At 42.4% G+C, this 27,595-nt stretch overlaps 1 protein-coding gene across 1 annotated transcript; it reads right to left on the bottom strand.

Annotated features, from left to right (window-relative positions):
* Window positions 1-13,166: 13,166 nt before the first annotated feature.
* ASIP (agouti signaling protein) lies at window positions 13,167-17,125 on the bottom strand. The gene is made up of 3 exons (XM_021540439.3): window positions 16,945-17,125; window positions 14,805-14,866; window positions 13,167-13,550 (listed from the first exon to the last, which is right to left on the bottom strand). Exons 1-3 carry the CDS (start codon window positions 17,123-17,125, stop codon window positions 13,374-13,376), a joined length of 420 nt encoding a protein of 139 aa, XP_021396114.1. The 3' UTR covers window positions 13,167-13,373.
* Between the last annotated feature and the right edge of the window lie 10,470 nt (window positions 17,126-27,595).

Genomic DNA, 27,595 nt, shown 5'->3' with positions numbered 1-27,595 from the left:
TGGTTTTGTGCAGTGAGATGTTTTGGGGTTTGTCATGGGTTTGTTTATATTTGTGTGATCTTTAAGGTACTGAAAATATTTAATGTACCCACATGGGGTGTCCTCAAGGCAAAAGCCCTTGCTGTGGCTGCTCTGCATCTTGTACTGGGGCTGGGAAAAGCTGCTTCTCAGGAAATACTTGAAGGGTTAAATCTTAAGGATGGTCACTGCCCACACAGAATTACCTCCATATGCCATGGAAGCTCTTTCTTGCCAATGTCTTCTTCAGTCCAGCATTGTATTGCAGGCCACCTCTGTTTCTGGATGTAAGAAGATAGAAGGTTTGGAATTATGTTACAAAGTACTTGGAATTCTCAGATTCATGCCCAGACCTCCGTGGTCAGTTGGAAAAGATGCTCTGGAGTGTGAAGTGTTGGAGGAGGAAACAAAAGAGATGAGTACACAAGATGTTGCTCAGTGTTCAGCTTTTTTCATAGTTTTGTTTTGCATTGACCTCTAAAAAGCACCAATTTGTACTGAATTAGGGTCCCATTAAATGACTCCATAATCATTTATGGTGATTGTCCTTCAAGAGACACAACAGTTGAGTACACATCTAGATGTGCACCTTGTGCTTGTGGCACAGAGTAACATGAAACGTCACTGTGGTAGAAAAAATGCAGTAGGAAAATAAGGACTGCTGCTCTCCGTATTCCTTAGTTTCCACTACTTGAGCTTTGGCTTCTCAACCCATTTCACTGCTGAAATCTGCTGTGCTGAAGTGCAAGGCTGTAATTCTGCTCTTGGATCATGGGTTCTTAAAATTAAATTAGGAAGGGCCACCTGGAGCTCTCTGGTTCATCCCTGTCCTCATACCAGGGCCATGCTGAGATGAACTTGCCCAGGAGAGTTTCAGTTGTCTTGGGTCAGATCACATCATCTCCTTAGGCTTCTCTCCCAGAATGCAACCACCCTCTGGGGAAAGCATTTTTCTGTACATTTAACTGGAATTTCCTGTGTTACAACCTGTGCTGGCTGCTTCATTTTCTCCCTCTGTGGCTCTGGGAGGGAGCTAATTCCATCTTCACTACATTCATGATTCCACAGACAAATCAGGGAAGTGCCCAGAGCAGTTCTAAAAAGATCTCATCTGCTTTTCAAGGCCCTGGGCCAGGGCATTAAAGTACCACTGTGAGAGCAAGAATTGTCCAGTGACTTCCAGCACAGCATATTCATTAACCAAACTAATGCAAATGTGATCTGCTGCAGAAAATCCACTACTGTGAACAAGTTAGCAGTGTGGGATTATAATGGTTTGATAAAATGCAGAATTTATATTTGGAATGTATTTATTAGGTTTTGTGTTTATTTTTTGCTTATTTTTAATTATGCTGTTAATATTATTTTGCTATATTATTTGTTGAAGAGGACCAGATCAGACACAGGCCTTAATAAAACCACTGGCAGAATTTCTTGCCTCCCTCCCAGTGCAGTTGTGGTTTGGTGGCTGCAGCCCTGCTGTGGTCAGTACCTGTCAGCAGAGTGGTTTGGAAACGAGTGTGTTGAATATTTTTGTTCAGCCTTTTTTTTGTGCACTTCATATTCTTTAGGTGCAGCTGTTCAGCCTCAGTGGGGTCATCTTAGTTCTCACTGTGATATGCGCTGTTTGAACTCTTTCTCAAGGGCAATTTTGAATAATTTGCAGTAAAATACACAGATTTCTCTTCCATTTCAGATGCTTTCCAGGATGAATGGAAGTCTTTGAAACCTGACCTTTGGTGTAGCAGCTGCTTTCCTTTAAAACATACATGCTGCTGTTCCACGTTGTGACTACATACTGGTTTCTTAACTTGTACAATCCACATTACAGCCAAAGCGTGCCCAGGTGGGCAGGGAGGCCAGGGCAGCTGGGCTGTCCCAGACCTGGTGTGTCCAGCAGGAGTGGGGCACTGACTGCTCCCCGTGCTGGCACTGCTGAGGCACCACCTCGAATCCTGGGGGCAGTTTTGGGGCCCCTCACAAGAAATAGATTGAGGGGTTGGAGCGTGTCCAGGGAAGGGAACGGAACTGGGAAGGGGCTGGAGCCCCAGGAGCGGCTGAGGGAGCTGGAAATAGGCTCAGCCTGGAGAAAAGGAGGCTCAGGAGGGACCTTCTGGCTCTGCACAACTCCTGACAGGAGGGGACAGCCAGGGGCTGGGCTCTGCTCCGATGGAACTGGGATGGGACAAGAAGAAATGACCTTGAGTTGTTCCAGACAAGGGTCAGGGTGGATACTGGAGGAAATTTCTTCATGGAAAAGGTGGCCAGGCATTGGCACAGCTACCCAGGGCAGTGGTGGAGACTCCATCCCTGGAGGGGTTCAAAATCTGCATGGGTGTGGCACTTGGGGACATGGGTTAGTGGCAAACTTGGAGGTTCTGGGGGTGTGGTTGGACATCACGGTCCAAAGTCTTAAAGGTCTTTTCCAGCCTCAATGACGCTGAAATCACTCAGCCCTATTGCTTGCTTGCTCTTCATTGGCAAGAGCACAGCTGATGGCAGAGTTGTGCTAAATCATTCACAACTGATTTTTTCCCCCTCTTCTCTCTTTGTTTCCAATCCATATGCTATTAATTCAGAGTTCACTCTAGCCTGAGGTTGTGCATCTAGACTGCCTAACTACAGATTGCCAGAGCCATTGTGCTGCTTTACAATGGTTTTAGCAGGAGCAAATGAATGAAGAATAGCGCTGAGGAGAGTCTGATGTCTGTAGGTGCCCAGGCTGGGGAGTGTCCCCTCCCCAGCACCAAAACCCCTCAAATGGGCTCCTCTGGCATCCCACATCTGGCTGGTGAGTCAGAGGACAGTGACTGGCTCCAGCTTTTCTCACGTCTGGGCCTCTGCACTGCAGATGTCCCAGCTCTGGGTGAGATGCGAGCCACGGGCTCCCTGGGTCCGGCTGGGGATCCCGGAGATGGGGAGCTGGGTCACTGTGAGTGCAGGGAGGGCTGGCTGGGGCAGTGGGGAGCAAAGGTGAGATTCAGTCTCAGCCTGGTGAAGCTCAGCAGGTCTGGTGTCGGGGTGAGCAGGGGATGAATGCACAGAGCAGTGTTTGTTCCCTGGGTGAGGTGTGGTGAGAGGCTGTCCCGGAGCAGCCCTCGGGCCCCTGTCCCATCCAGGCTGGGCAAATGGACAAAATCCCAAAGCAGCCCTACCTACAGTTCAGCAGCCTCTTTCCCCAGCCTTGTTTTGCAGGCGCATTTTGCAGGGCAAAAATGCAAGAAGTGAGATTTCCATGTGTCCAAAAGAGGTACAGTTTGGGAAGGTGTGGGGTACTGAGTGAGGAATGAGGAGAGCTGTGTGTGCTCTCTTTTGTACAATAGCAACTGCCTCAGATTTGCAGCTTTCTCCCACCCCTTATCTCCCCAATACCAGCAACCACAGGCTGAGAAGTGAAATAGTAAGTCCACTCTAGTTAATAGCTGTTCCTTAAATTTAGCCATTCCCGGCTATTAATTTAGCAGGGCTTTTCCTGCTGTTTCTTTCTACTTGATCAGGAAAAACCCTCAGTTGTAAAGTAGGTTTAAACCAGATTTATTTCCATGCTAAGAAAAATTATTGTTTCATGCTGTGCCCAATTTCAGGTCACTATTTAGCACCTTCAAGTGGTTTTTACTGTCCCATTGCCTTCAGTGGGGTTGGGTTGTTCTGGCTGGTAGCAAGCACTGTCATCCTGGCAAATCTGTCCATGAAAATTGATAGAATCTGGTGATGAAATGAAATTAATTATGAAAGATTACTCATGGTACAATCAGACAGCTCTGATTTGGCCAAAAGTAATCAAGTATTTCTCAAATGTCTGTCAGACTTACATTCTGTTAATGCTTTCCTTATTGTTACCAGAGAAAATACTTTTCTCTTGTACATACAGCACCTCCTGCCTCTGTTTTCCCTCCACGGTTGAGTCAGAAGTGGTAAAGGAGCACAAGCTGTACATTTTTCTCCATTTATCTCAACCAGAAATACCAGACTCTATGATTCTTAAATTTGCAATATCATCTTCCTAGGCCCTACTCTTTATTTTTCTGCGAGGCTGGAGTTCTGTGAAATGGAGATTGATGGAGGTGCACAGGTTGCCTTAGGAAATACAGATCAGTGCAGAGAGGAACAAGGCAGGGTTGAATGGATGTTGCACTGATGACTCTGAGATTCATGACTGAGCTTGTTTTCATAGCAGTGGTTCTTCCTGCAGATGATATTAAGCCTCTTGGAGGCTAATTGTGTTTTTTTTAGCCCGTGGGGCTTTTTTCTAAGATAAATGTAGTAAATGTAGTTTGGGAAGCCTCAGCAGGGTTTGCAGTAGCTTTGTTTGCCACTGGACAGTTTTGCACCACTGTAACAATTACAATTATTTTTCTTCTCTTTTAAAATTTCCTTCATGCCTGTGGTTTGCATGCCAGCTTGAGGAAAGCAGAAACAAACAACAGACTGACAGAACAATAATAAAAAACATCCCAACCCTGTGAAAAAGTACTTCCAGAAGACAGTGGGATAAAAAAATGGGTTTAAGGTTCTGCGGCATCCTTTTCATGGGATGGGGACACCCCAACTTCATGTCTAATTTCCTGAAACTGCACAGCAGAAAGATTAAATTATTTTGGATACTTAGAAAGTTTGTAGTAAAGTTTTTACTTCTTGTTCCATCTGCAAAGTCCAGAGATATTTTTCAGCAAACATGGTACTTTTCTGTAGCACCCTGGTTTTGGTTTCATTAATTGGAAAATCATTTCTGTAAGGGAATATTTATTGGGCCTCAGTCATAGGTATGTGCTCCTTTTCCCTGATGAAGCAGCAGCATTTTGGAAGTAAACAGAAAAGAATGCAGAGGTTCAGGCACCTTAAGTAGTTAGTAATTGGGCATGAGGTTTTGGGTTGAGCCAGGGCTTACTGTCAGCATTTGCCTTTTTATTAACTTGTTTCCAGTAAGAACAAACATTTGGTGGTCCTGTTCTTCCTTCTCTCCAAAACTTATGTCCTATGTGTATTTTATTAATAACTGGCTGCAGACTCCTTTGACCCTTTCTGGGGTCTGTCCTGCCACTGAGATGTCATTTTGGAGATAAATACCAACATCTCTGACCACACTCCAAACTTAAAGGAGCAGTGATAGAAAATGTTGAAGGGAATACAGGGAAGCGAACCATGTGCTCTGCTCATTTAGTGCTCCAAATACTTGCTTCCCAAGCTGAGAAATTAATATCAATTGAATCACAGCTTTATAGCAAGGAAATCTTTGAAATACTAAAACCTTCATGTTTAGAGTGGTCTGGCTCTGTCAGATATTTCTGAGGTCTTTTCAGAGGAGGAGGGATCCCTGGGTCTAGAATTACTTTGAATGTTCTTATTTCCACTTTAGAAGACTCTAAGGTTTTTCGCCAACAAATGAAAGACCATTCTTTTAATGAATTGTTGTATACTTTTTTTTTTTTTAATGCCACTCTTATTTGTTATGGAACACAAGGAAGAATGAGGCTGTGTATTCTCATGGTTCATTTCTGGCTGTTACTGTTGTAAGTTACATAATACTGTTGTTCATCTATTTGAGACAGCTTTGCACAGTGAAGGGGAGCCGATATGAGATTCCAGATGACATTTTAGCTGAGGAAACTACCCAAAATGACAAGGGTACCACATGAACACTGTTACTTAAATCTAATAGATGAGGTAAAATGTAGAGCGTGAGTGATGAAGGGGTAATGTATATTAGAGTATATTAAAGTCAATATATAATTTCCACTGATTCAGAGGGACCTGCAGTGGATCACTAGGAAATGGTGTATTTTGTTTTTTCCTGCCTTTATCTGTATTAAATGAAACCACATGTGAATTGTGTTATGACATTAATATAGCCATTTTAGGGCTCCCATATTTCAGGCAGGGTTTCATCTTAAAGGATTTCCTGGATGGAAAGATATGCATATGCCATGCAGCAATTGAAATAGTTTGTCATTTCACTGAAAAAAAAAAAATTTGCAGAAATGACTAAAACCTCCTTTTTATTCTGGGAGAGTGACTTGGCCATATGTTGGCCATCTGCATATCGTCTGAGAACCTTGCCATTAAAACCTTGCCATTAAAACCTTGCCATTAAAACCTCAGGAAATAATCTGCAGGCCCCACAGGTTTCAGAGGGGCACTTTGAGGGTGGGGGGTTGTGCTCTCAGGTAGCCCCGTGTGTCCCTGGCCTGGTGCTGCTCCTCCAGGTGGGAATGGTGTCCCCCAGGTCCCAGGTCACACCTGCCAGCCTGGCATGGGTGCTCCTGGTGTGACACAGTGTTGTAGTTGAGACAGTCACAATACACAGCAAAGCTCCATTTTCAGAAGGCTTCTAACCCACTTTTATTATAGCATTCATGCTTTTTGTACAGTTTTTAAAAACTCAGAAGTTTACACTTTACTCATTGGTCAGGAAAGACAAAGTGCTCATTGGAATAGAGAGTTGCAGGTTTCTCTTATTTATCCTTTTTTTTTTCTTGGTCTCTGTGTCAATGACCTTGCTAGAAAATTCTTTCAGGGGTAAATATGGATTATCAAACTTCTCTCTGGCTGACAGAAGTAAAACCCCCTCCACAGCACAGGGCCTCTGCTGGAAGTCAGGCGAGGGACAGGATTTCATTTCCCTCTCCCAGCCCTCTCTGACGTGACTGTGCAAGAGGCAGAAAATACTTATGTTGATTCTGAAGGAACAGAAAGACTTGAACGTGAACCCATCATGCCAGACTGACATTGGGGTGTCTTCATCCCCAGATCAGGGATAATTTGCTGCTGAAGGGGAAGAATGTCCCACCAAACCCCTTTCTAGCTGTGAAACTCCATTGTCCAGGTCTAAGAGCTATTACTGTGGGTGGCCGCATGCACTGGGCAGCCCAGAGCCCCCCGTGTGCCAGGCTCACCCCACTCGTGGACAGCAGGGCAGTGAGGGGACCCTGCCTCTGCTCCCCTCTCAGCACACCCTGCCTGTGGGGTGCCTGCAGCTCTGGGGGCTCACATGTGTGAGAAATGACCTCTCACTCTTTAAAATTGTAAAGGTTTATTGAGCCTGAACAAAAATACTACAAAAGGACTAAATAAGGAAAAATTACAGTGCTGGGAGTCCCCCCCATGACTGCCAGCCGTGTGACTCATCTTCAAAATGGATGCTCCACCTTTCATACCTCTAGTCCCTCCTAAAGTCCTGTCAGTCAGCTCCTTCCTCGCTGTCCAGGGGTGGAGATCACTTTCTTACACCTTGGTTGGAGGTCAGGTGTTACCACAGCCACAAGCCAACCCTCCCCAAATGCCCTGAGCACCAAGGCCAGCCCATGATAACAATACTGGGGGGAACACATTGCAGTAACATAACTGTACATTTATAAAACTTCTTTTAATATACATGAAATGTTCACCTTTTAATTGTGAGAGCAAACCATCTCATTAATCATCCATAACAAATGGGAGAAGAACATGGAGCTGTTGGAGCAAGTCCAGAGGAGGCCACAAAAGTGAGCTGGGAGAGCTGGGGGAGCTCAGCCTGGTGAAGAGAAGGCTCTGGGGAGATCGAATTGCAGCCTCTTGGTACTTGAAGGGGCCTAAAGGGAAGATGGGGTCAGACATTTTAGCAGGTCCTGTTGTGGCAGGAGAAGGGGTGGTGGTTGTAAACTGGAAGAATGTAGATCTAAATTAGATATAAAGAAGATCTTTGCTTTTGATGCTGAGGGTGGGCAGGCCCTGGCACAGGTGCCCAGAGAAGCTGGGGCTGCCCCTGGATCCCTGGCAGCGTCCAAGGCCAGGCTGGATGGGCTGGGAGCAGCTTCCACTGTCCCTGCCCATGGCTGTGTGGTTTTTAAGGTCCCTTCCAACCCAAACCATTCTGTGACTCTAAGAGCAAGGCAATGCACTGTGGGACCAATGTGTGTATTCCTGTTCTTTGTGCTATCCCAGGAGCTGCTGATGCCTTTGAAAAATACCTGTTGGAGTCTGGACACTGGCAAAATGAAAGCTGAAACAGTGGAGGCTGTACAAAGAGAGGAAAGAATGGTTCATGGAGTGCCAAGATTCAGCACTGCCCATGTGTGTCTGCCCACCTGTGATGTCCCCAGTGGTGTTTTTATTACTACATTGTGACCTGCCAACTGTTGCCTTTATAAGGCTGGAGACTTCACTCATTGCCTTTGGCCAGAGCTTGCCAAAAGTGACTGGTGACTTTCTCATCCCCACAGTTAGAAAAGCACATGGTGCTTCAAGTGGTTTGCAGCTGGCCAAGAAAGCAATTATTTTTTTCCAACTGTTAAATGTACTACAAAAATGTAAGATTGTATTTCTGGTTGGCAATGAATAGCTGCTTGCTGTGCATTCTTGGTTTTGGAAATAAAGTGCCTGTGGCAAATCTTCTACAGGTACGACAGGGGTAACTGGGATTTTGGAGTGCAGGAACCACAGAGGGACATCTCGTGTTTCCTGCTGGGTTCTGGAGATCACTGTGTGGGGAGCACTGTCCAGAAGAGCAGCAGGTTGGAGTTAGGGAATAGACAGAAATAAATTGCTCCTGGATTTGCTAGGGCAATCCGTTGTTAATTACTGTCTTTTCCAGCCCTGAGTGTGCAACTCGGAGGCATGTCTTGGAGTTAAATAGATCGCTGGATGTGGACAAGTGTTGAATTGGTCTGTTCAGCATGTTTATACAGTCACTTCTGGCTATAGAATAGTCTAATTCATCTTAAAGTGCTCTGTTGAAATACATTATGATTGAATGTTTTTTTGCATTGGCCTTGAGTACCATTTAATGTCCCCACCCACGCAGGGAGTGAGCCGGAGGCTGCAGTACCTCACGAGGAGCGTGTCCCACCATGCTCTGAGAGTCCTCCTGTAGCACTGGGACAATGTCATTTGTGCCCTGTAAAATAGAGCTCCTGCAGAATCACAGCTTGGCACAGCACAAGTTCTTCTTCAGCCCCTTGGTTTGATTACACAAATCTCCTTCTGCTGCTCCAATATTTCTTTTCATCATGGGTTTAACGCTGTCCTCCTCTCAAAGGGGTCTCATTCAGTCTTTCACCACCCTCAGCCAAAGCAGCATCACAGACACTGCTGACTCTTCTAGAGAACTTGGAAAAAGTCATTTTACTTTCCATCAAATCTTCCCTTCTCTCAGCCATTCCTGAGGGCTTTGGTTGGTTTCCTTTTGCAGTCTTCCAGAGAATTTGAGTGATTAGCTTGGAAACTATGACATGTTGAGAGGTAGTTTGGTATAGCCATTAAGGTGTTAATTCTGCCACATGTTTTATCCATCAGGATAAACTTGGATTTTATGGCCTTTGGGTGTGACAATAAGCAATCAAGCCAAGAAAATACAGTATCTGTTTTAAATTTACACAAGGCAGGCAATATGTGGAAAAGCTAACAGTAATTTATTTGTTTCATCCTGCTAACCTGTAATTGGGGTAAAATTTCCATTAGTCTGTAAGAGGACTCTGTCACAGAGCATTCCTGAGACTGTCTCTGCATTTGAATTCCAGTAAGTTTTCAGTGGAGGCATTTTGGTGTGTGTAAAAGTTACATACTGCATCTTTGTCATGTGCATGTTTTATCATCTGTGATGACATTTCAGATGGGACCCCGGGGAGACTCCTGCACTGACAAACATGCCCTCAGGATAAATAACTGCTCAGACTAAACACATTGAAACAAATTTTTGGTGTACATATTTTGCTGATTTCTGCATCCTGTGTCAGTACCTCATACAATGTGATCTTTACCCAGAAAAGTCAAGTCACTAAGGCTAATAATTTCAGAGTATTTGATTATATGTATTCTCTGGTGTGATAGATGAACAGCAAAGAAAGCAAAGCCTCTTTCTAATTAACTCCAGTTACAAAAAAGGCTTATTAGTAAATCAAATTTAAAAAATACACTACAAATAGATGCTATATTAAAAAATATGTCCATATATGTTGAAAAACAAATCCCTTTACTGTCATTGACATCTTTTTGCTTTTTCCTTCGTTGCCTGCACAGGCCGTCGTGTCCTTGTCTGGGTCAGCTGCCATTTCTGGAGGTCCTTGGGTGGGTCTTGGCACTTTGATTTCCTTGTATGAGAGCCCCAGGTTGTGCTACATCTCCATCATGATGTGGATGGTGGGGCAGAGGGAGCTCTCAGAGCTCACGCAGCCCTGATCTGCCAGACAGATGTGCTGCTGTCCAGAGGGACCGAGCCAGGCTGGACAGCTCAGCAAGGAGGAGCACAAAGTCCTGTCCTGGAGAGGAGCAAGCCCAGGACACTCTGGGGGCACCCAGCAGGGAGCCAGGAAAGGCCCTGGGGCACCTGGGGGGCACCAAGCTGACCAAGAGTCACCAGAAGGTGAAGTGTGCCCTGGGCCGTGCTGGGAGCATTGTCACCACAGGTCAAGGAGGGGATCCCTCCTTCCTCCTCACTGTGGAGCTCATCCCGGGACTGCTGTGTCCAGTTTGGGCTCCCCAGTGCGAGAGAGACAGGGACATACTGGAGAGAATCAAACATTAGGAAACATTTCCTGTTCTGCTTTTAATGGTGAGTGAGGGTGACCGAGCACCAGGACAGGTTGCCCAGAGAGGGGATGGAGTTTCCCTCCTTGGAGATGTTCAAAAGCTGCCTGGATATGGTCCTGGGCAAGCAGGTCCAGTTGGATGGCTGCCAGAGGTCTCTGCTGACCTCAACCATTCTGAAGTTCTGCAAAGCTGGAGTGGGAGCTGCAGATGAGAGCAGCTGTTTGTTGGATTTTGGGCTCTCCTTTCTTCCCTTCCCTCTGCTCCCATGCCCCTTGACCATGGTAAAAAGTAATTTTTCTGATCAGCTGGACTTTCTGTTATGAAAATGATCTTGTTTCCATATAAGAAATAATGTGCTTATTGGTGTGGTTTTAGTATCAATCTCATGCCTTGGGAGGTTACCTGGAACAGAGCTAGACAGTGTTAAAGGAATGAAGTAGGATTTATTAAAAGGCCTTCAAAGGATGCACCTTGGGCAGTGCAAGAGCCTGGCCAAGATGGATGATGAGTCACGAGTTTTCACATTTTATAAGTTTTGATCCATTTCCATATTGGGGTTAATTGTCCAACTACAGCTCCAGGTTCTGCAGTCCCATCTCCCAGACTGCTCTCCTCAGTTTGCTGCTGTTTACACCTTTTGGGCCTTTTTGTTGTTTACACTTTTTGGGCCTGAAGCTGCAGCGTTGTCCTTGGTTCTGGGGCTGGGCAGGGATTGTTTTGTCTGACTGACTGTGAGGAGAACTTGCCAACACTTTATATGAAGTTCAGAGTTACACACTAATGCAGTACAGAATCTGGAAAACATGAAAGCTCAAACTTAAGGCATCAAATCAACAACAGTTTGTTATAGTTATGAGAATTTTGAAAAAAATTTGATGGAACCTAAATCTTTACCTAGCAAAAGAAGGAGCCACATTCTGAAATCCATTATAATGTATTGCTCTTCCTTCTCATCTCCTTTTTCATAATAACGGAGTGGCTTACAGATTCCCGAGACAAGAAATCTGGCTAAAAGACACACATATATTTACAAGAATTCAAGTGTATATCAGACATGCCAATTGATGTGCCTTATAAAAGATAAGGAACAAAATGACATCCTGTCATCATTAGGGCTCTTTCTTAGATTAATCTGAGAACTATATATATATATATAGTGTGAACAAAAATTTCTTCAATATCGGACCTTAGTTTTGAGTTCTGGGCTTTAGACTAATTACTAGAATTAAAAAAAAAAAACAAAAAAACAACAAAAAAACCTTTATATGGCTTGACCCCTTTGGAGTGTCCTCTGTATCATCATTTCCTGCCTGCTTGGAAAATTTTTGTAGCCTTCAACTGTGTTTAGAAATAAATCAGCAAACAACTGTCTTCTCAATTAGACCTGAATAGGGGATTAGAAAATTCCTGATTTCCTGATTAGAAATTCATGGCTAGAAAAACCTGGTTGTGAAAGCTGAAGAGCACTGGAAGGGACCCTGGTGCCGGCAGGTGGAGAGAACATGGGAGATGTGGGTCAACCCTGGAGTGTTCCTGTGGTAACTACGAATAGCAGTTGGATAAAGGGAAAATGCTAAAAACAAGGAAGTGGCACAGAAGAAAAAAAACAGTAAGGGAGCAGGGGAAAGACACTGTAGGTACAGAACAGAGGAGGTAAAAAACAAGAGCTGGAGTCTGGCAAATAACGTCTTCAGTGGCAGGGATGTTTTCTGGGTCTGCTCCCTCCTTGCTCTCCTGAGAGTTTAACCAAGAAGGGTTTTCCTTCTATGCAATTTGGATACCTCAAATTTAAGGCAAAGAGCTTCCAGAACAAGATAAAGAAATCTTCTGTTGATTTGAGCTTCAGCCATCTCTTTCTGAGCCCTTAACTCTTGATACAGCATGTGATGTAAGTTTTTCCCCTGGTTGCTGCAACTCTTGGACATTCCTGCCAGAATTGCAGCTCCTGCAGCAAGGAAGGGCAAATAATTGATTGCTCGGAATGGTTTGCTTCAAGATGTACATGTGGGATATACATTCATCTTTTGCTGAGCTTTCCTTTCTTCCTCAAAGTCCCAGATATGTCTTCCTGCTTTTGGGAAGTGTTCTTGGCAGAGGAAGAAAGGCTGAAGAGTTGATTCCTACAGACATGTCTAGAGAAAAAAAAAAAATCTGATTTTTATATTCCAATGCACGGATACCTTTAAGTATATATGTATGTCTCTCGGGAGTATGACACCATTTCCTGGTGGCAGAATGACTGAAACCCCTGATGGTGGATGCTTAGCTGAGAATGATTAAAAAATGTCCTTATAGCCTTGGGTCCTTCTTTTCAGGTGGAATAACCTACATAAATTCTTGTCCTGATTTTTGTTGAGTATGTGAAAATGGAGTTAAACCCAAACCCTGCATTTTTAGCCTGATACTTTGGCTGTGCTGAGGGCTGGTGATGTCCCTGTGGGCAAAGATAAGCTCTAATCCCTCACTGGCCTAACCAGTCCTGTTTTAGTGGCCATTTGGGTGCTGTGGGGGGCAGGTTTTGTGCTGCTGGTTAGACAGTTCTGCAGACTGGCATTAATATGACCCTTCAAATAAAAGCTCAAACCCACAGGAATCCAGAATTCATTATAAAACACAGCGCTTTTGCTACAACTGCTTAATCAGTGCCAATCTCCCTCGTTGTCTGCTCCCTGAAATAACATCCAGCTTGTGGTAACACGGACCCCATAATAATGATTGTCCATTAAATTTTAAGAAGTGTAAATTCAAGCTTCAGAGCTCTCTATTTTGATTACTATAGACATGGGGAAATTTGAAATATGCACTTGAGAAACTAATGAAAGACAGAAGGCTTGCTGTGTTTCTGACTTGGCTTAACACTTGGGGTTTAACATCAGGCACTGGCAGATGGTCTGGAAGATTCGGCATTTGCACAAAGCACAGTAGTGACAGCAGGAATTCAAGTGTGGCTTGCAGGTTTTGAAGGTTGGCACACAGTTAGCAGCAGGTGGAGGCCTTGGCTTTGGAGATATCTTGCGTTTAGCGTTTTTCTGGAAGATAAAAACATGAGAATTCGTAGACAGGTGAAATGAGGGTGGTGAACAGCGGGAGGTTCCGGGGCAATGAGCAGCTGGCTGTGGCAGTGGGAGCTGTGCTAGCAATGCAGAGGTGTGGTGGGGCTGGGAAATGGGAAAGAGTGGCTTGAAAACAAGACCCTGAGCAAAATGACAAACCTCATTTGACCATTACTGGATGGAGCTTTGGAAAGGGTCTCTAGGAAGGAGAGTGGCAGCAGTGAAGAAAGGGGTGCCAAAATGTACTCAGATGGTGAAGTTATCAATAAAACTAATAAAGATGTTATGTTTGGATCTCTCAGCTTTTCAGATGAGCAAAAACTCCCTGTCAGTCTCGTTTGCTAGGCTGACTCTGAGAGAGCAGAGCAGTGACCTGGCAATGCTCCACCTCATTGAGCCCGGTGGTCTTGCATCCGTGGGAATCCTCACCTGCACACACAGTTCAGGGAGTGGAAAAAGGCCTCTCATTTCCCCTAGGAGTGCAGCTTCTCTGCTAGGGACATGGAAAGGTAGAAAATTTTGGGTTGCAATGTTGCCCCGATTCTTAGGATTTTCTAAAGTCTTCTGAGTTTACATTCTTGTAGAGAACTTTCTCACACAACTTTCTGTAAACAATCTATTGTTTACCATTCCTCCATAGAGGCAGAGAAATTTGATGTACTAGTAGTTTGTCCAATGCCATTGGAGAGGTGGCACATTCACCCTCCAATCCACTGTCACTTTTGAAAAAGTATAAATGCTGGAGTCAGAAAATAAAGTTCCTCTTTTTCATCTTGCAACAGCAGCGGCTCACGTTGTGCTTTCACATGTCCTGTGGTGACATTGCTCACCTGGGACCTGGGAGGGATCTCTGAAGCCCAGCAGCTGCAGGCACCCTGTGCACTTCTGAAACTCAGAGTTATGGAATTTGCTGGGTGGGAAGGGATTTTAAAGCCCATCTCATCCCACCCCTTGCCATGGGCAGGGACACCTTCTGCTATGCCAGGTTGCTGCAAGCCCTGTCTAACCTGGCCTTGGACACTGCCAGGGATGGGGCAGCCACAGCTTCTAATCTTCTTTCCACCATTATTGTTTAACATCTATTTTTACAGCATTTAGAGCTTTAAACTGTATGTAAATTACTTAAAACAGGGAGTGACAGTAAAAGCCTTTCAAATGAATGCAGCAAGGGAAACTCTAGAAGTAACAAACTGTTCTAATCAGTACAAAGTTTTTTGAACAACCACCTACCTTGGAAGATTTCTTGTTCTCTGCCTCTTTCCTGCTGACTTTCTGGGATTTTCTAGTTAAATCTTCAATGAGAATAGCACAGGAAAATGTGGAATTAGTTTTAGAGATTTTTATTTCAATGAGATAATCCTATTTTTGTGACAGAGGAGGCAGATAACCTGCATTCCCACCTCATTTCTACATATTTTGCAGTGATATGCATCTCAATTCAGAGTGTCTGAATTATGTCACTGCTGCTTGTGTGAAGCAGAAGAGCAACTGATATTTGTATTTTAGAAGGGATTTTTTTACACATTGTTTAGTAGATGCAAACAATTAATTATTTCAGAGAAATAAAATTAAAGGTCTCTGTGAAAAAGATTGGGGCACAATAGTCACAAAACAAAAATAGGAAAAATCTTTAGAATTCCATAATTTCTTCTGTTAAAAGGTGGTGCTACATGCATAATTTTGGAAGGAATTTACAAGTGTACACCGCTTTCCACAAGCAAAAACTCTGCTGATTTGCCATATACTCTGCATCTGTGATGCCACCTTTCATTCTGCAATTCTTTGTTTCTTCTCCCCTTACGACCTTGTTTTACATAATGTTCCTTGCAAAGGTGTTTCATTCACATGCCTGTAACTTTGCTCCCTCTATATATTTGTCACCATATCTAATTTTAGATATTTATAAGTGTGTAAATTCCATTACTTGTTTTAGGGCTTGTTTTGGGCTCTAACATAGCAAGACTATTAAAGTGTGAGACACTTCCCAGCTCACCAAGATATTTTTGATACCTTTATTCTGGGTGTGAGTTTTGTAATAAGCACTACCTGTATGTAATGGATGATGGAGGTAAAAAACATCCAAATCCCCACTGATGAATGGTGGCTCCTTATCTATTCCAGCATCCTCTATCAATATATGTTTGAATATTTTCTAATTGCTTGGATTTACTGAGTTGCAGAATAAAGAACAAATATTTTGAACTGGTTTGGGGGGGGGAGGGCGTCATTTATTTTCCTTGTATCATTTTAAGTTAGGGTTATGCATCTCTAAGAAGCAGTGGGGAGAAATGTGTTACAGCTCAGCCTGTCTGCCATGTTAAAAGCACAGGCTCACTTATTGAGAAGATGGAGAGATCAGCTGAAGGGATGATATTTTATAACTCTGATTTTAACTGGGCCATAAAATAGGTATGGGAATTGTGAGAGTGAAGGCAGCAAAGATCCCAAGGACCATGAAATGGTACAGCTTGGGAGGCTGTAGAACAGCACAAGCTTTGCTAAACTCTCAGTTAAACAACACTGAGTTAACTTGGGATTCAAAGGTTCAGAATTCTTTGGAAATGTATATGGGGCAACAGTTTCTCCTTAAATATATGTTTTCCTGAGCAAGAGCATGGAGCAAACACAGGAAACAAGAACCACAGTGCTTTAAACTAAAACCATGCAGAAAGGAGCGAAACAAGAGAAGGTTTTTTTTTTTAATTATTAGCATTTTGACACAGTTATGAATGTTCTGTACCTGATTATCTCCAAACACCTGTGAGTTTCTTGAGAGAAATGCAAATTACATGGAAGAGTTAAGGCAGACATGAGGAAAGAATCTTGTGAAGAAAAGAGTTAAGTATCACCCTAAAGAGGCTCTTCCCAAACAGGGCAGGTGGTCATCTGTAGAGACAGAGCTAGTCCTGTCTTGGACAGATAAATTAAGGACCCCTGGCCCTCCCTTGCAGTGCTCTTTTCTTCCCCTGTTTAAAGGCCAGATAAACTGAGGTTATATCAATACCTGTTAATACTGTTAGTTTTTCTACCACTAGAGCTGACCCTTTAAACCATCACATTGTTATTTTTTCTCATATGCATAAGATTTTCTAAGTAAGATTATTTCCCCTATTAGCACAAGACCACTTCTTTTCAATATAAAAAGGCTTATAGTGTGATGGGAGCTGAAGTGAAACCTGTAAAACTGAAATAAATTGTATTTTTTTCCCATAAACTGAGGTTTACCACACTGTCATTCTTGGGTGCTACAGCCACCACAGTTTTGCACCCTATGAAGACAAGCAAAGTTATCCAAATAATTCAGAATAATCAAAAGCAGTGTTTCCTGCAAATCTTGTTAATTTGGCACTGAAGGGCAGGTTTTACTTACCTACTATGGAGATGGGTGGAAGATCTGAGAGGTCCATTTTGCTCCTCCTGGACAGGTTGCATTCTGTCTTTTCCTCAATGACCAAGTGGGAATCAGCAGCCCTGAACAGGCTGTAGCAGAGCAGGAGGCTGAGGAAGAGGTTCTTTCTTGCCATCATGGAGAGGAAAAATTCCATTGTCATGAAAACCAAAGTTGGCCAAAACCTGTAGAAGTGATACAGGGATATGAATCTCAGCAATGATTTTCTGTCATGTTGTGAAGCTTTAGCAACAAATCTCTAACAATTATTTTATTTCCAGTACCTTGCTTCTGGTACTGGAATACCTAAGATTGTAGTTGTAAGAATGGAAAAATGCTATTTCAAAGACAACTCCCTGAGATGTTATTTTTTCCTGATTCTTCTCTCAAAGGGTTTATTTCCCGTAAGGTCCTCCCAACTGAGCTTTATAATGGTTATTATATGGCCAAGGGCAGAAACTCAACCACATCATCAATTTTTTTTTAGGAAATCTTGTCTACAAAAATGTACTAAAAAACATAAAAAATAATGACTATTTAATTGTCATTATTTTTTATGTTTTCTAGCACATTCTCACATTTCCCCCCCCCCATTCTGAAATTGTGTTTCCTGTTAATTTTCTGGTCTTAAAAATAAATCATGTAGTAGTGTCATGTTTTATTAGACTTCCAAGTGACTGCTCTAATCCCATATAAACCACATCCATAACTCATGTGAGATATAAAAGGCCAGTGCTGTAAAGTGTTTATGTGCCTTGGGGTTATACACTGAATAACTTCCAAAATGTGGCAGAGTCTGGGATTTGGGGATACTCATGGAGGCACCTGAGCTGTGGAGCATGGCCATTCACCTGAGGTGACAATCCCTGCAGGGTACACCAGGCGTGTCACCAGCCTGGACTCCTTTTCTTGTGCTCCCTTGTATTTCTAAGCTGATTTCTATTTCCATATTCATCAGTTTTCTGTGGTGTCAGGGTTATGGGAGCCTTGTCTCCCCAGAGGCACTGCCAGTCTCCAGATTTACGGGTGGCTTTGTGTCAGTGAAAAGCTGCTGGATGCAATAAAAAGAGCGAGTGAAACCAGGTGTTTTGTGCCATTAATGTGGTTGTAATGACTTCATTACTGGGGAGTTAAAAGATGAAGTTTCTGCCTCGGGAGGGCTTTAGTCTGGTCACTGCTGCTACATCAGGTCTCTTCTACACCTACTTTTATAGCCCCACTGACCCACGCCTCCCTGGGAGATGGTCAGTATTATGCTGCTAATTCCAAGTGCTTGGGATCAGTTCTGGAATTGTCTGTTCTGCACCCCGTGTTCATGTGACAAATCAGTGCTGGGGGCATTGAGGCTGCTTCCCCTGGTGGCTGTAGCTGTGCCATGAGGATGCTCACCTCTGCTCTGGGGCCAGGCTGGGAGCTGGGGGGTTCAGTCTGGAGAAGACAAGGCTCCAGGGATACATGAGAACCCCTTCAGCCCTCATCAAAAAGAGGGAGAGCAACTGCATATCCAGACAGAGAGTAATAGGACAAACCTGAATGGTTTTAAACGAAAAGAGAGAGATTTAGATTGGAGACAGAAGTTCTTTACTCAGAGGGTGCTGAGGCCCTGGCACAGGCTGCCCAAAGAAGCTGTGGCTGCCCCTGGATCCCCGAAGTGTCCGAGGCCAGCTTGGATGGGGCTTGGAGCAGCCTGGGACAGTGGAAAGTGTCCCTGCCTGTATTTGCTTTAAGGTCTCTCCCAACCCAAACTGTTCTGAGAGTCCATAATTCACTCCTGGATCTGTCTGGGCTCCATTGGAATGTGCAGGGATGCATGTGCTGGATCCTTTGTGGTTTGTACATCTGCATGAGCTGCAACTGAAAGAGATGTTGAGCCTGAAGTATTACAGGGGAGGATTAACCTCTGGGGAGGCAGTGCTGCTGTGTCTGAAATGCTGTACAGCTGGAGTCATTCAAAGCAGATGGGAAAGTTCAGACTCCAGAGTCATGGCTGTGGGTAGGAGTCTCCTTTGAATAGGTTAATTCAAATTTTATCATATCAGATGTGAAGAGCCTTTGATTTGATTCTGAATCTGAGAGGAGGAAGTGCACCTTGTTTAGAAGGCTCTAAAAATTCCAGTAACCAAAAGGAACAAGTCCTGCCATGAGAATTTTTTGTAGTTATGGTAAAATCGTGGGCTGGAATTTTCAATTACTGCAGTTTAGTAACAAGTAACAAGGTGACACTTCTGTGTTAATTCTTTACCTATGCTGATCTTGCAAACTCTGGTACAGAAGCTCAACCCTTGCCTGTGTAAATTGCCCATTTTTAATGGGAGTATGTGAAAATATTTGCTAGGTCAGGCTCCTACCCTCATCTTTTTCTTATCTTCAGAAGAGTTTCCCTTTTATTTGCTCTTCCCCATCTCCCTTCATAAAAGATGCCCAAACTTCACTGAGATTTCCTGATGCTTCCTAAAAAGTGCTCCCATTCATACCTACGTGTGTGAATAACCCTTAGGTCACAGCCATTCAGCTCACAATTGGAACTTCTTTTCATCTAACAGATTTTACCAACATGATTACCCCTGGTGATGTTCATATTCTAGGCAGATATTCACGATTTATACAAGAATTAAATAATGATTTGTGTGCCCAAAAGCTTGGTTATGTTTTCCAAATATACAGTTGGTCAAATATAATATCTTGCCTAAAAATTTTAGTCTGCTATACATTAAAGTTTCCTGATTTTTCAGATCTAGGTTTAAAGGGAAGAAAGAAATTTTTTATGGTGAGGGTGATAAAACACTGGCACAGGTTTTCCAGGAAAGTAGTCATGCCCGAGCCCAGAAAACATTTAAGATCAGGTAGGAGGGTCTTTGAGCAACTTGATTTAGATGAAGATATCCCTGCTTATGGCAGGGGAGTTGGACTAAATTACTTTCAAAAGTCACTTCCAACCCAATCTATTCCAAAATTCCATGACTGAGGGCTTATCTGTGGCAGGTGGATGGAGACATTTGGGCTCTAATTCTTTCCCTGCTCTGAGCTGGAATGATAAGAGCAAGCTGTGGGCTGGAAGCTGTTTTCCTTTGCACATAGTGGTGTTCATGCTGCAGATTTTAGTTTTTAAAGCAACTTTTTAGCCTTGTTGCAGGATATGCTCTGTAAGACACCTGTGATGTTCAGGTCACTGCATGCTGCCCACCTGGAACTTTGTCTGGCACAAAGCTGCCTGATGGACATTACGTTGGCCTGCCCCCAATGTACCATTTAAACAAGCTTCCACCCCAAAATGTTGTTTCTGTTGCATTTCCATGTCTTTATATCAGCAAAAATTACAATGGATGTGATTTTGTCTAAGCAAACAGTAAAATTTTACAGCTGACATCTGTTTACTTCAAACAGCAACACCTGAACCATGGCTGGGGTAGAATACAAACCTGGCTTGGTTTGAACCCTGGTGCACATGGGAGTTTTTAATCACAAGCACTTGGGTGCTAGGGATTGTACAGACCTGGGGTAAGTGTTTGAACCTGGAAATGGCACATATTTGGGGTTTACTTTTCCATTTTACCCATTAATTTCCTTCTGGGACTCATCAAAGGCTGCTTAAAGCAATTAAACTATTTTCTTTACCTCTAGCTGTCTTCACATCTGTTTCTCTCTAAGCACTTACATTTAAAAGTTTATTTTCCTTTTGAGCCCCTAAAAATTTAGAATAAATAGCTTTAATAGTGGAATCTTGAGAGGAGGGTTCTGATTTCCCTAATGTTATTAAAATGAGCAAGGAGAACTTTAACATATGATTTTTACATTTTTGGTTCTGGAGATTTAGTCTTGCCCAGCGATGAAATTTAAGCACTAAACTTTAGCTGCAGTTTAGCACATTATGTCAGGAAATAGTTAACATGTTGCAGTGGTCTTGATTATCAAGGGAATGACAGAATTTTATTTGAAACCAAAACAAAGTTTTGAAAGTTTGCTGACTGTCACCAGAGATCACAGTACCCTTTTCTGTGCCATTGCCTCTCTGCTTTGGATTATTATATTAAATATGTAAATAAAGCATTGGGATTTCTATGGGATGCCAGTGTGTTACACCCAGATTTCTGCTCCTTTTCACCCTTAACTTGAAAAAAAGCCTGTAACATACTATTGACCAAAGTCAAACTGACAAGTGGCATTGGAGGCCTTCTCTCAGCTCATTCTCATTCCTTTCGTTCTTTCTTCCAGACTCCGTCTGGTCTTTTGTGTATTTTTTTGTCATTCCCAAGAACAAGGGCCTGGTCCAAGAGGCCCTGTCTCTTCTCTGTTTCTCCTATCCTGACCCACAACCAGTTCACTAAAATGAATTGTGTTTGTTGCACAGACAGAAGTGCACCAGAGAGAATTCTATAGTGTTTGATGCTATATGCTGTTTCTGTGCAATTTGACCTTCAAAGTTTTTTTTAAACTTACTGAACTCAATCTACCCTTCTTGCTCCTTTTACTTCAATTTTCTAGTCCTCCTTTCTGTTTTCTTTCATTTTCAGCCATCCACTGTGCCCTGTTACTTTTGACAGAATTTCCTTTCAGCAGTTTTCTCCTGCCTGCCATGTATTTAGCTCTTTTTCCTTTGCACACTTTTAATGCTTCCCTACCTTTGTCCTCAGCATCTCCAGCTGGATAATCCTGAGGAATGAAGCAGTGAAACTGAATGAGATGCAACAGTGCAGAGGCCACAGTCAAACACTTTAGCTTGAGAGCAAAAAGCCACCAATTTCTGAAGGTAACGACTTCTGGATTTCAAATGATAGAAGAACTGGTTGTATTGTTCACAGCATGACCAAAAGTGAGAATGTGATGCAGCTGTGTATAAAAAGACAATTGAATTCTAGAGTGTGTCTAGAGAAGTATTTTTATAACTGAAATATAAAAGTATTTTCATAACTGAAATACGAACATGTTCAAAATTTTATGCACATACTGGTCTTCATTTAGAGAATTATGTCCAATTTTGGTCACCCATGTGGAGCAAAAATCTGTGTACGTCAGAATGAATGACAGCAAATAATAATAATTGCTTGAGATAAAAGGTGACCCAGCAACACCTCTGGTGGTCCTGTGCTTTACACCCAATTTCCTTATACTCCACTAACAAAAGTTTCATTTTTTGTATCATCCTTCCTATAATCTCCAAATCTCTGGGGCTCGTTAATGCCTACAGAGCAGATAGGAAGGTCAGACAATAGAAAAAGATTTGCCATATGCAGGAATATGCAATGAAAGGCATAATTTGGCTTGCGTATATTTAAAACCCCTGATTTAGAGATGCTGTATATATTATTGTGTACACAAGTATAAATGCATCCATTTTTAACTGTGTGTGTGTATGTGAGGGAGGGGACAGCTCAGCACACACTCTTTCAAACCATCCTGTCTGTATTTTTCTCTGACAGTTATGCTGGTTTATCAAGCCCCCTCTAATTAGGCATGTGCCAGTCTGTTTAGACCAAAACCGCTTGAGCTTGGATCAGCTGGAAATGAAGAAAACAAATTTCCCTCTGGAGGATTTCCAGCTGAGTTTTCTGTGCCATCATAGCTCAAATTCCAAGTGAAAAAGGTAGGAATCACCTTCATGGCAGTGAGAAGCCCGGATTCACTGGCTTTCAGAAACAGTTGTGGTCAGACTGAAAAGAAGGAGTCCTCTTAGAAGAAAACTTGTCCATCACAGCCTCTAGAACTTAGGATGAATGACTCTGCTTGTTCTCCTCTCTCCTGCTGCCTGTTTGGAGCCATCCCTGCTCAGATTATCTGTTGTTTGTTCAGGATGGACAGAACAACAAGCCAAAGTTTGAATTACAGGAGAAAAGGTTCAGCGGAGATGTAAGGGAAACCTTTGCCACATGCAGGGTAGGGCAGCACTGCAATCCTTGCCTGGATAGAGTTATTCAGTCTCTGAAGTCAGGGAGATTTAGGAATAAATTAAATGTCTGTCAGTCAGTCTGCTCTGACACTTCTCATATTCAAAACTAACACAGGTTCAAAAAGAGCTCCCAAACCAGACAAAACTGCACTCGGCCAGGAACTATCCAGTGTGATGGTGCATTAAAGCCCCATCAAGGGCTGGATCCTTGTCTCACTTTCCATACTGAGGTCAGATGCCACAACTGATGATAAGAGTGAATATTAACACTAGAAACAGGTAAATAACAGAAATACTTAGAAAGAAGTAACTCTGATGTGAGCTGGGCTCTACCCAGGTGGAAAAGGCCCAGGGAATCAAGAATTCTAACGCCTGTTTGCAGGGATGGGGATGAATGATGTCTCTTGTAAATGGTTGCAGGGATATGGCCTGTACCAGAGCTCATTACTGTTTGCAATGGGTTTAGCAGTGACTACTGAACCCATAATTTAGAGGAACCTTGAGAAAGTAGCCTGAAATCCCCAGAACAGGACTGGATAAACAAAGTGCTGCTAAATACCTAGGAGGGGGAAAAGCTGTAATGAAGTTGCAGCTTGCAAAAGCAAACAAAACCATTGGGATCACATGGTCTGATTTTTTCCAGGACAGGCTGGAGACCCTGCCTAGATTTCAGTATTTCAGGCTTAACCAAACCAAGTGAGAACACCTCTGGTAATTCTTTGCAGTAAATTTGTCTCATTTCATTTCCTAGGAACTGAATCCTTCTAAACCTTCTTCTTTGTTGTGAAAAATATATTTACTTTCTTTTTCTCTCCTAAAAGGTGCTTGGATGAGCAAGTAACTTCCTAATAATCTCCCAGCTCAGGTGGACAGGTTGAGCCTGTAGAATTGCTAAATATAAATTACTTCTCTTCCAGTTCTTTAGTTATCCACATGGCTCTACTGTGCAGCTTGCTAATTTTTCATTACAAGCAGAGGTAGTGACCTTGACTGTGCCAAATCTCCTTACTCCACTCAAGTCATCTTTAATCAAGTTCTCTACCTTCTACTCCAAAATTTTGCTAGGATTTGAGTCAAGCCAATGTCCACAACATAGCTTAATTATCCACAGGGCTTACATCCCTGTGGCTTAATTATCGACAGGGCCATTAAGTCTGTGATAATTACCTGGCTATTCCCTGCTGCACTGAAAAGAAGCTTCTCACCCAGCTTCACCAGTTTAAAATTAGCACTTGATCTGAGGTGGCTGTTTAGCCTTCCTTCAAGGTGCAGATTGGAATTTAAGCTGTCTCTGATCAGTATCATTTTGTTTCCTGCTTTTAAGTAATTATAACATTCTGTTTTAATACCATCAACCTCATATAATATTTTGGTCCCAGGGTTGTTTGGAGCTGAGGGACAGGACTCTTCAATTGCTTGAAAATGTACTCATGTCTTCATACTGAGATTTAGGGGATTTTTAAAAACATTCTTTATGTGTTCTCTCTTGTTCCTCATTTTCTGCATGTTTAAGTCTTTCTAGCTCATCTGGAGGAAATCTAAAATATGATGATTTCCAGCTCTGTTGAACTGTCTCTAGAAGAGTGAACATGTAAGAAGGGAAACCAGGGAAGTGCCTTGGAATATTGTATGAAAGACAAAGTTGTCAAGCTACTGCTGCTTCATTTTCACTTTCCAGAGAAACCCTTATTTTAAATACTTATCCTTCTGCTATCTTGTAAGAGCTTGCCTTGTCTTGTAAGACATTACTTTTTTGACAGGTCCTTTTCCTCTCTTCCAGTTCATGACTAGACACAGGCTTTACTGACATGGATATGTGAGATTTCCTGTTGGCATTCCCTTTGAAGGCTCTGTTGTTTTGGGGTTTGTTCTATTTGTACATTCAGAAACAAATTGGCTTTTATGTTACAATCCAGACATCTAAAATGTGAAGTTGTTTTTTTAATGGAATATTTGGTCTGTGACTGGTGAAGACTGATGGTGGATTCACCTCAGAAATCCTTTGGGCAACAACAAGCCTTCTGGCCATGGGTTAATGTGACAACTAAGAACAATGATCAGTTTATATCTGGGGGTAAAAACAAAATTAATTTGCTGCTGGCTGTTCCTGCTGATCAGTTTTAAGCATCTTGCTTGACAATCAGAGGACAGAGCTGGGAGAGGTGCCGAGGTCCATGTGATACCTATTTGCTGAGGGTGGGAAGCAGAGTGAGGAACAGGAGCTGTGCTGTTGGCAGAGGTTGATGGGGTGCAGCTGTGCTGCTCGTGGTGATCCATCCAGGATGTTGCATCCCAGATTCTTGGGGCCCTGGTGTTTCTTCCCTGCTCCAGGTGATGGGGCTGGCTCTGATACAGCACAGCTGTACCCTGGGATCAGGATGCAGGGGCACAGCCCCCCCAGGGTTCCCTGCTTCCCTTGGATGCCTGGCAGAAGGGAAGAATTCCTGCTTAGCTTATGGCAGATACACCTGCTGAAGAGAAACTTGAAGGAGCTATGACTAAGGGATTGAATTTAAAAGAGAATGCTAAAAGTCTTTGTGTTCCATGTGTAATGGGGTTTCTAAATTTCATATTTTTATCCCTGCCTGTATCCTTGACATCCTCAATGAGAGTGTCTGACTCTAATTAATCTTGGTTTGTAAACACAATTTCTTCTTGAGGGCACCACTTGCATATTGGTGACACATATTGGCCTGTCCCAGCTCAGAGTGCTGAGTGGCAGGGAGGGGAGACCTTCCTGGCTGCTGATGGGGAGAAAAGGAGGTTTCTGGACACCCCTTCCACATCCTAGCAAGGCTGTGTTATCCTGACTGTGGCACAGACATTTGAGAACACTCGGAGCCATTGGATTCACATAGAGTAGATGCAAACTTTATCTGCTGTACTCATATGCCTCCACTAGAGAAGACGAAAAAAGAAAACAAGAATAAGGTTATTTGCTATGCTCTTGTCTGTGTGTGTGGAAAATCCTGGGATCAGGGACTCAGATGCTGTGTCCCATACGAAAGGAAGACATTGGAGCAATCTTGGGTATCTGTCCAAGATCAGTGAGAGATCTGGACTGTCTCTACAAAGCTCTGTGAGGCACAGCTTTTCCATGGAAGAGGGAAATCCATGTGTAGCCCGTAAGTGGGAAGTAAGGATGAAGACAAATTTCTGCAAGTAGCATTATTAATGGACTAACTGCCCACAGGAAAATAGCAAACATTCTATGAACAAAGTAACGATGGACAAACATCCAGGAAAAAATGTGTTGTGCATTTGGGCTGAGGAATGCTGTTCTGGGAAGAAGGAATGCAAAAGGTTTTGGCATTGATGTAGAAATGAGCTCGCAGTGTAGCGCTGCTGTCAAAAGTGCAAATGGAGCTCTCAAATGGGAAAATTGGAACAACTTCAGTAGGAGGGGGATATTTGTTTGAGATCAGTGTGGCTGTGTCTGGAAGATGCTCCACGAACACGAAAGTGTTTGGATAAACCAAAGAAATTGAAAAGTATGTCTAAAAAGAGCCTCAGCGCTCAGTTCCTGGAATTCCAGTGGGAAAACGGAGAGTGTCTCACTTCCTGAATGTGCTTGGCAGGATTGGAATGAGGATGGGGTGAAAAATGAGTTTTCAAGCAAGATGACAAAGCTCTAATGGGGTGAAGCTGCCAGAAGTAGGAGCCAGGTCCAAAACATTTCCAGGATTTGGACCATTCTGGTTCAGTAATAACTGTACTTTAGAACTTCTGCCTTTGGCCTTTCTACTACAGAAAATTGATTTTTAAGGTTGTTTTTTTTTTTCTAAGAAACACAGCTTCTAAGCAAAATTGCTGGATATTACATCACTGTTTGTGTTATGGACTAACTAATGACTAGAACTTCAGTTTTATTTATCATCTTACCAGTCTCAAGCTGTGCCCAAGTGCCAAGTGTGGATGTTCACTTCAACTCTGGAATTTTGGGGACTCATAAAATCAATAAAACAAAGATGTTGCTTTTACACCTATGGCATTACAGTTTTCCTACAACTTGACCTACCTCTCTACTTACTTATTTCCAAGTGTTTTCTTCTTTTTTTTTTAATTTTTATTTTCTTTTTATGTTTGTTTTTGTTTGCTTTATTTTGTTTGGTCAATGTTTTTTCTGATTTTTGTTTTGTTTTTTTGTTTTGTTTGGGTTTTCTTATATCTTACATTTTGATATCTCTAAAACTGCTTTAGGTCATGGAAAACAAAACTTACCTCCAGAGTGTCAGGTATTGAATCAGACCTATTGAAGCAGTCCATTTCAAAATCTTAAGAATATACTGAAAGAACAAGCCTTGAAATTCAACATATAAATGTATAAAAGCTCAGCATGAATTTTAAATAACAGATACATAGATATGATTTATATATATATAAATAAATAACATATTGTTGTTGTATTGTTATTATTATTGTTACTGTTATATGTAAATAATAAATATTATTACACACATATATAATATATATTTTAAAATATATAATAAAATACAAACGTATATATATAATAAATAAAATATAAAATATATTCTATATATTTATATTGAATAAAAATATATATTATAATAAAAGATATATAATCTATATAAATACATATATGTATATATGTGTGTGTGTGTATATATATATATATATGTAATTTTATATATATATGTGGTAACATATGTTACATCTGATGATTCACTCTGGGCCTCTGGATGGTTCCTCACTGGGAATTGGCCACTTTTTTAATTTTTCTGTTAAGCA

This window comes from Lonchura striata, chromosome 17, assembly GCF_046129695.1.
Source record: "Lonchura striata isolate bLonStr1 chromosome 17, bLonStr1.mat, whole genome shotgun sequence".
NCBI classification, from domain to species: Eukaryota; Metazoa; Chordata; class Aves; order Passeriformes; family Estrildidae; genus Lonchura; species Lonchura striata.
Note: the sequence above shows the minus strand (reverse complement) of the source record. Positions and strands in the feature narration are given on the sequence as shown.

Bases quoted from the DNA above. Each gene is read 5' to 3' on its own strand.
- ASIP (XM_021540439.3), bottom strand. From the start codon at position 17,125: ATGACAATGGAATTTTTCCTCTCCATGATGGCAAGAAAGAACCTCTTC. The intron at 14,867-16,944 runs GTAAGTAAAACC...TTCTCATTGAAG, and splicing joins TCCACCCATCTCCATAGTAG to ATTTAACTAGAAAATCCCAG. The intron at 13,551-14,804 runs GTAGGTGGTTGT...TTTATCTTCCAG, and splicing joins AGAACAAGAAATCTTCCAAG to AAAAACGCTAAACGCAAGAT.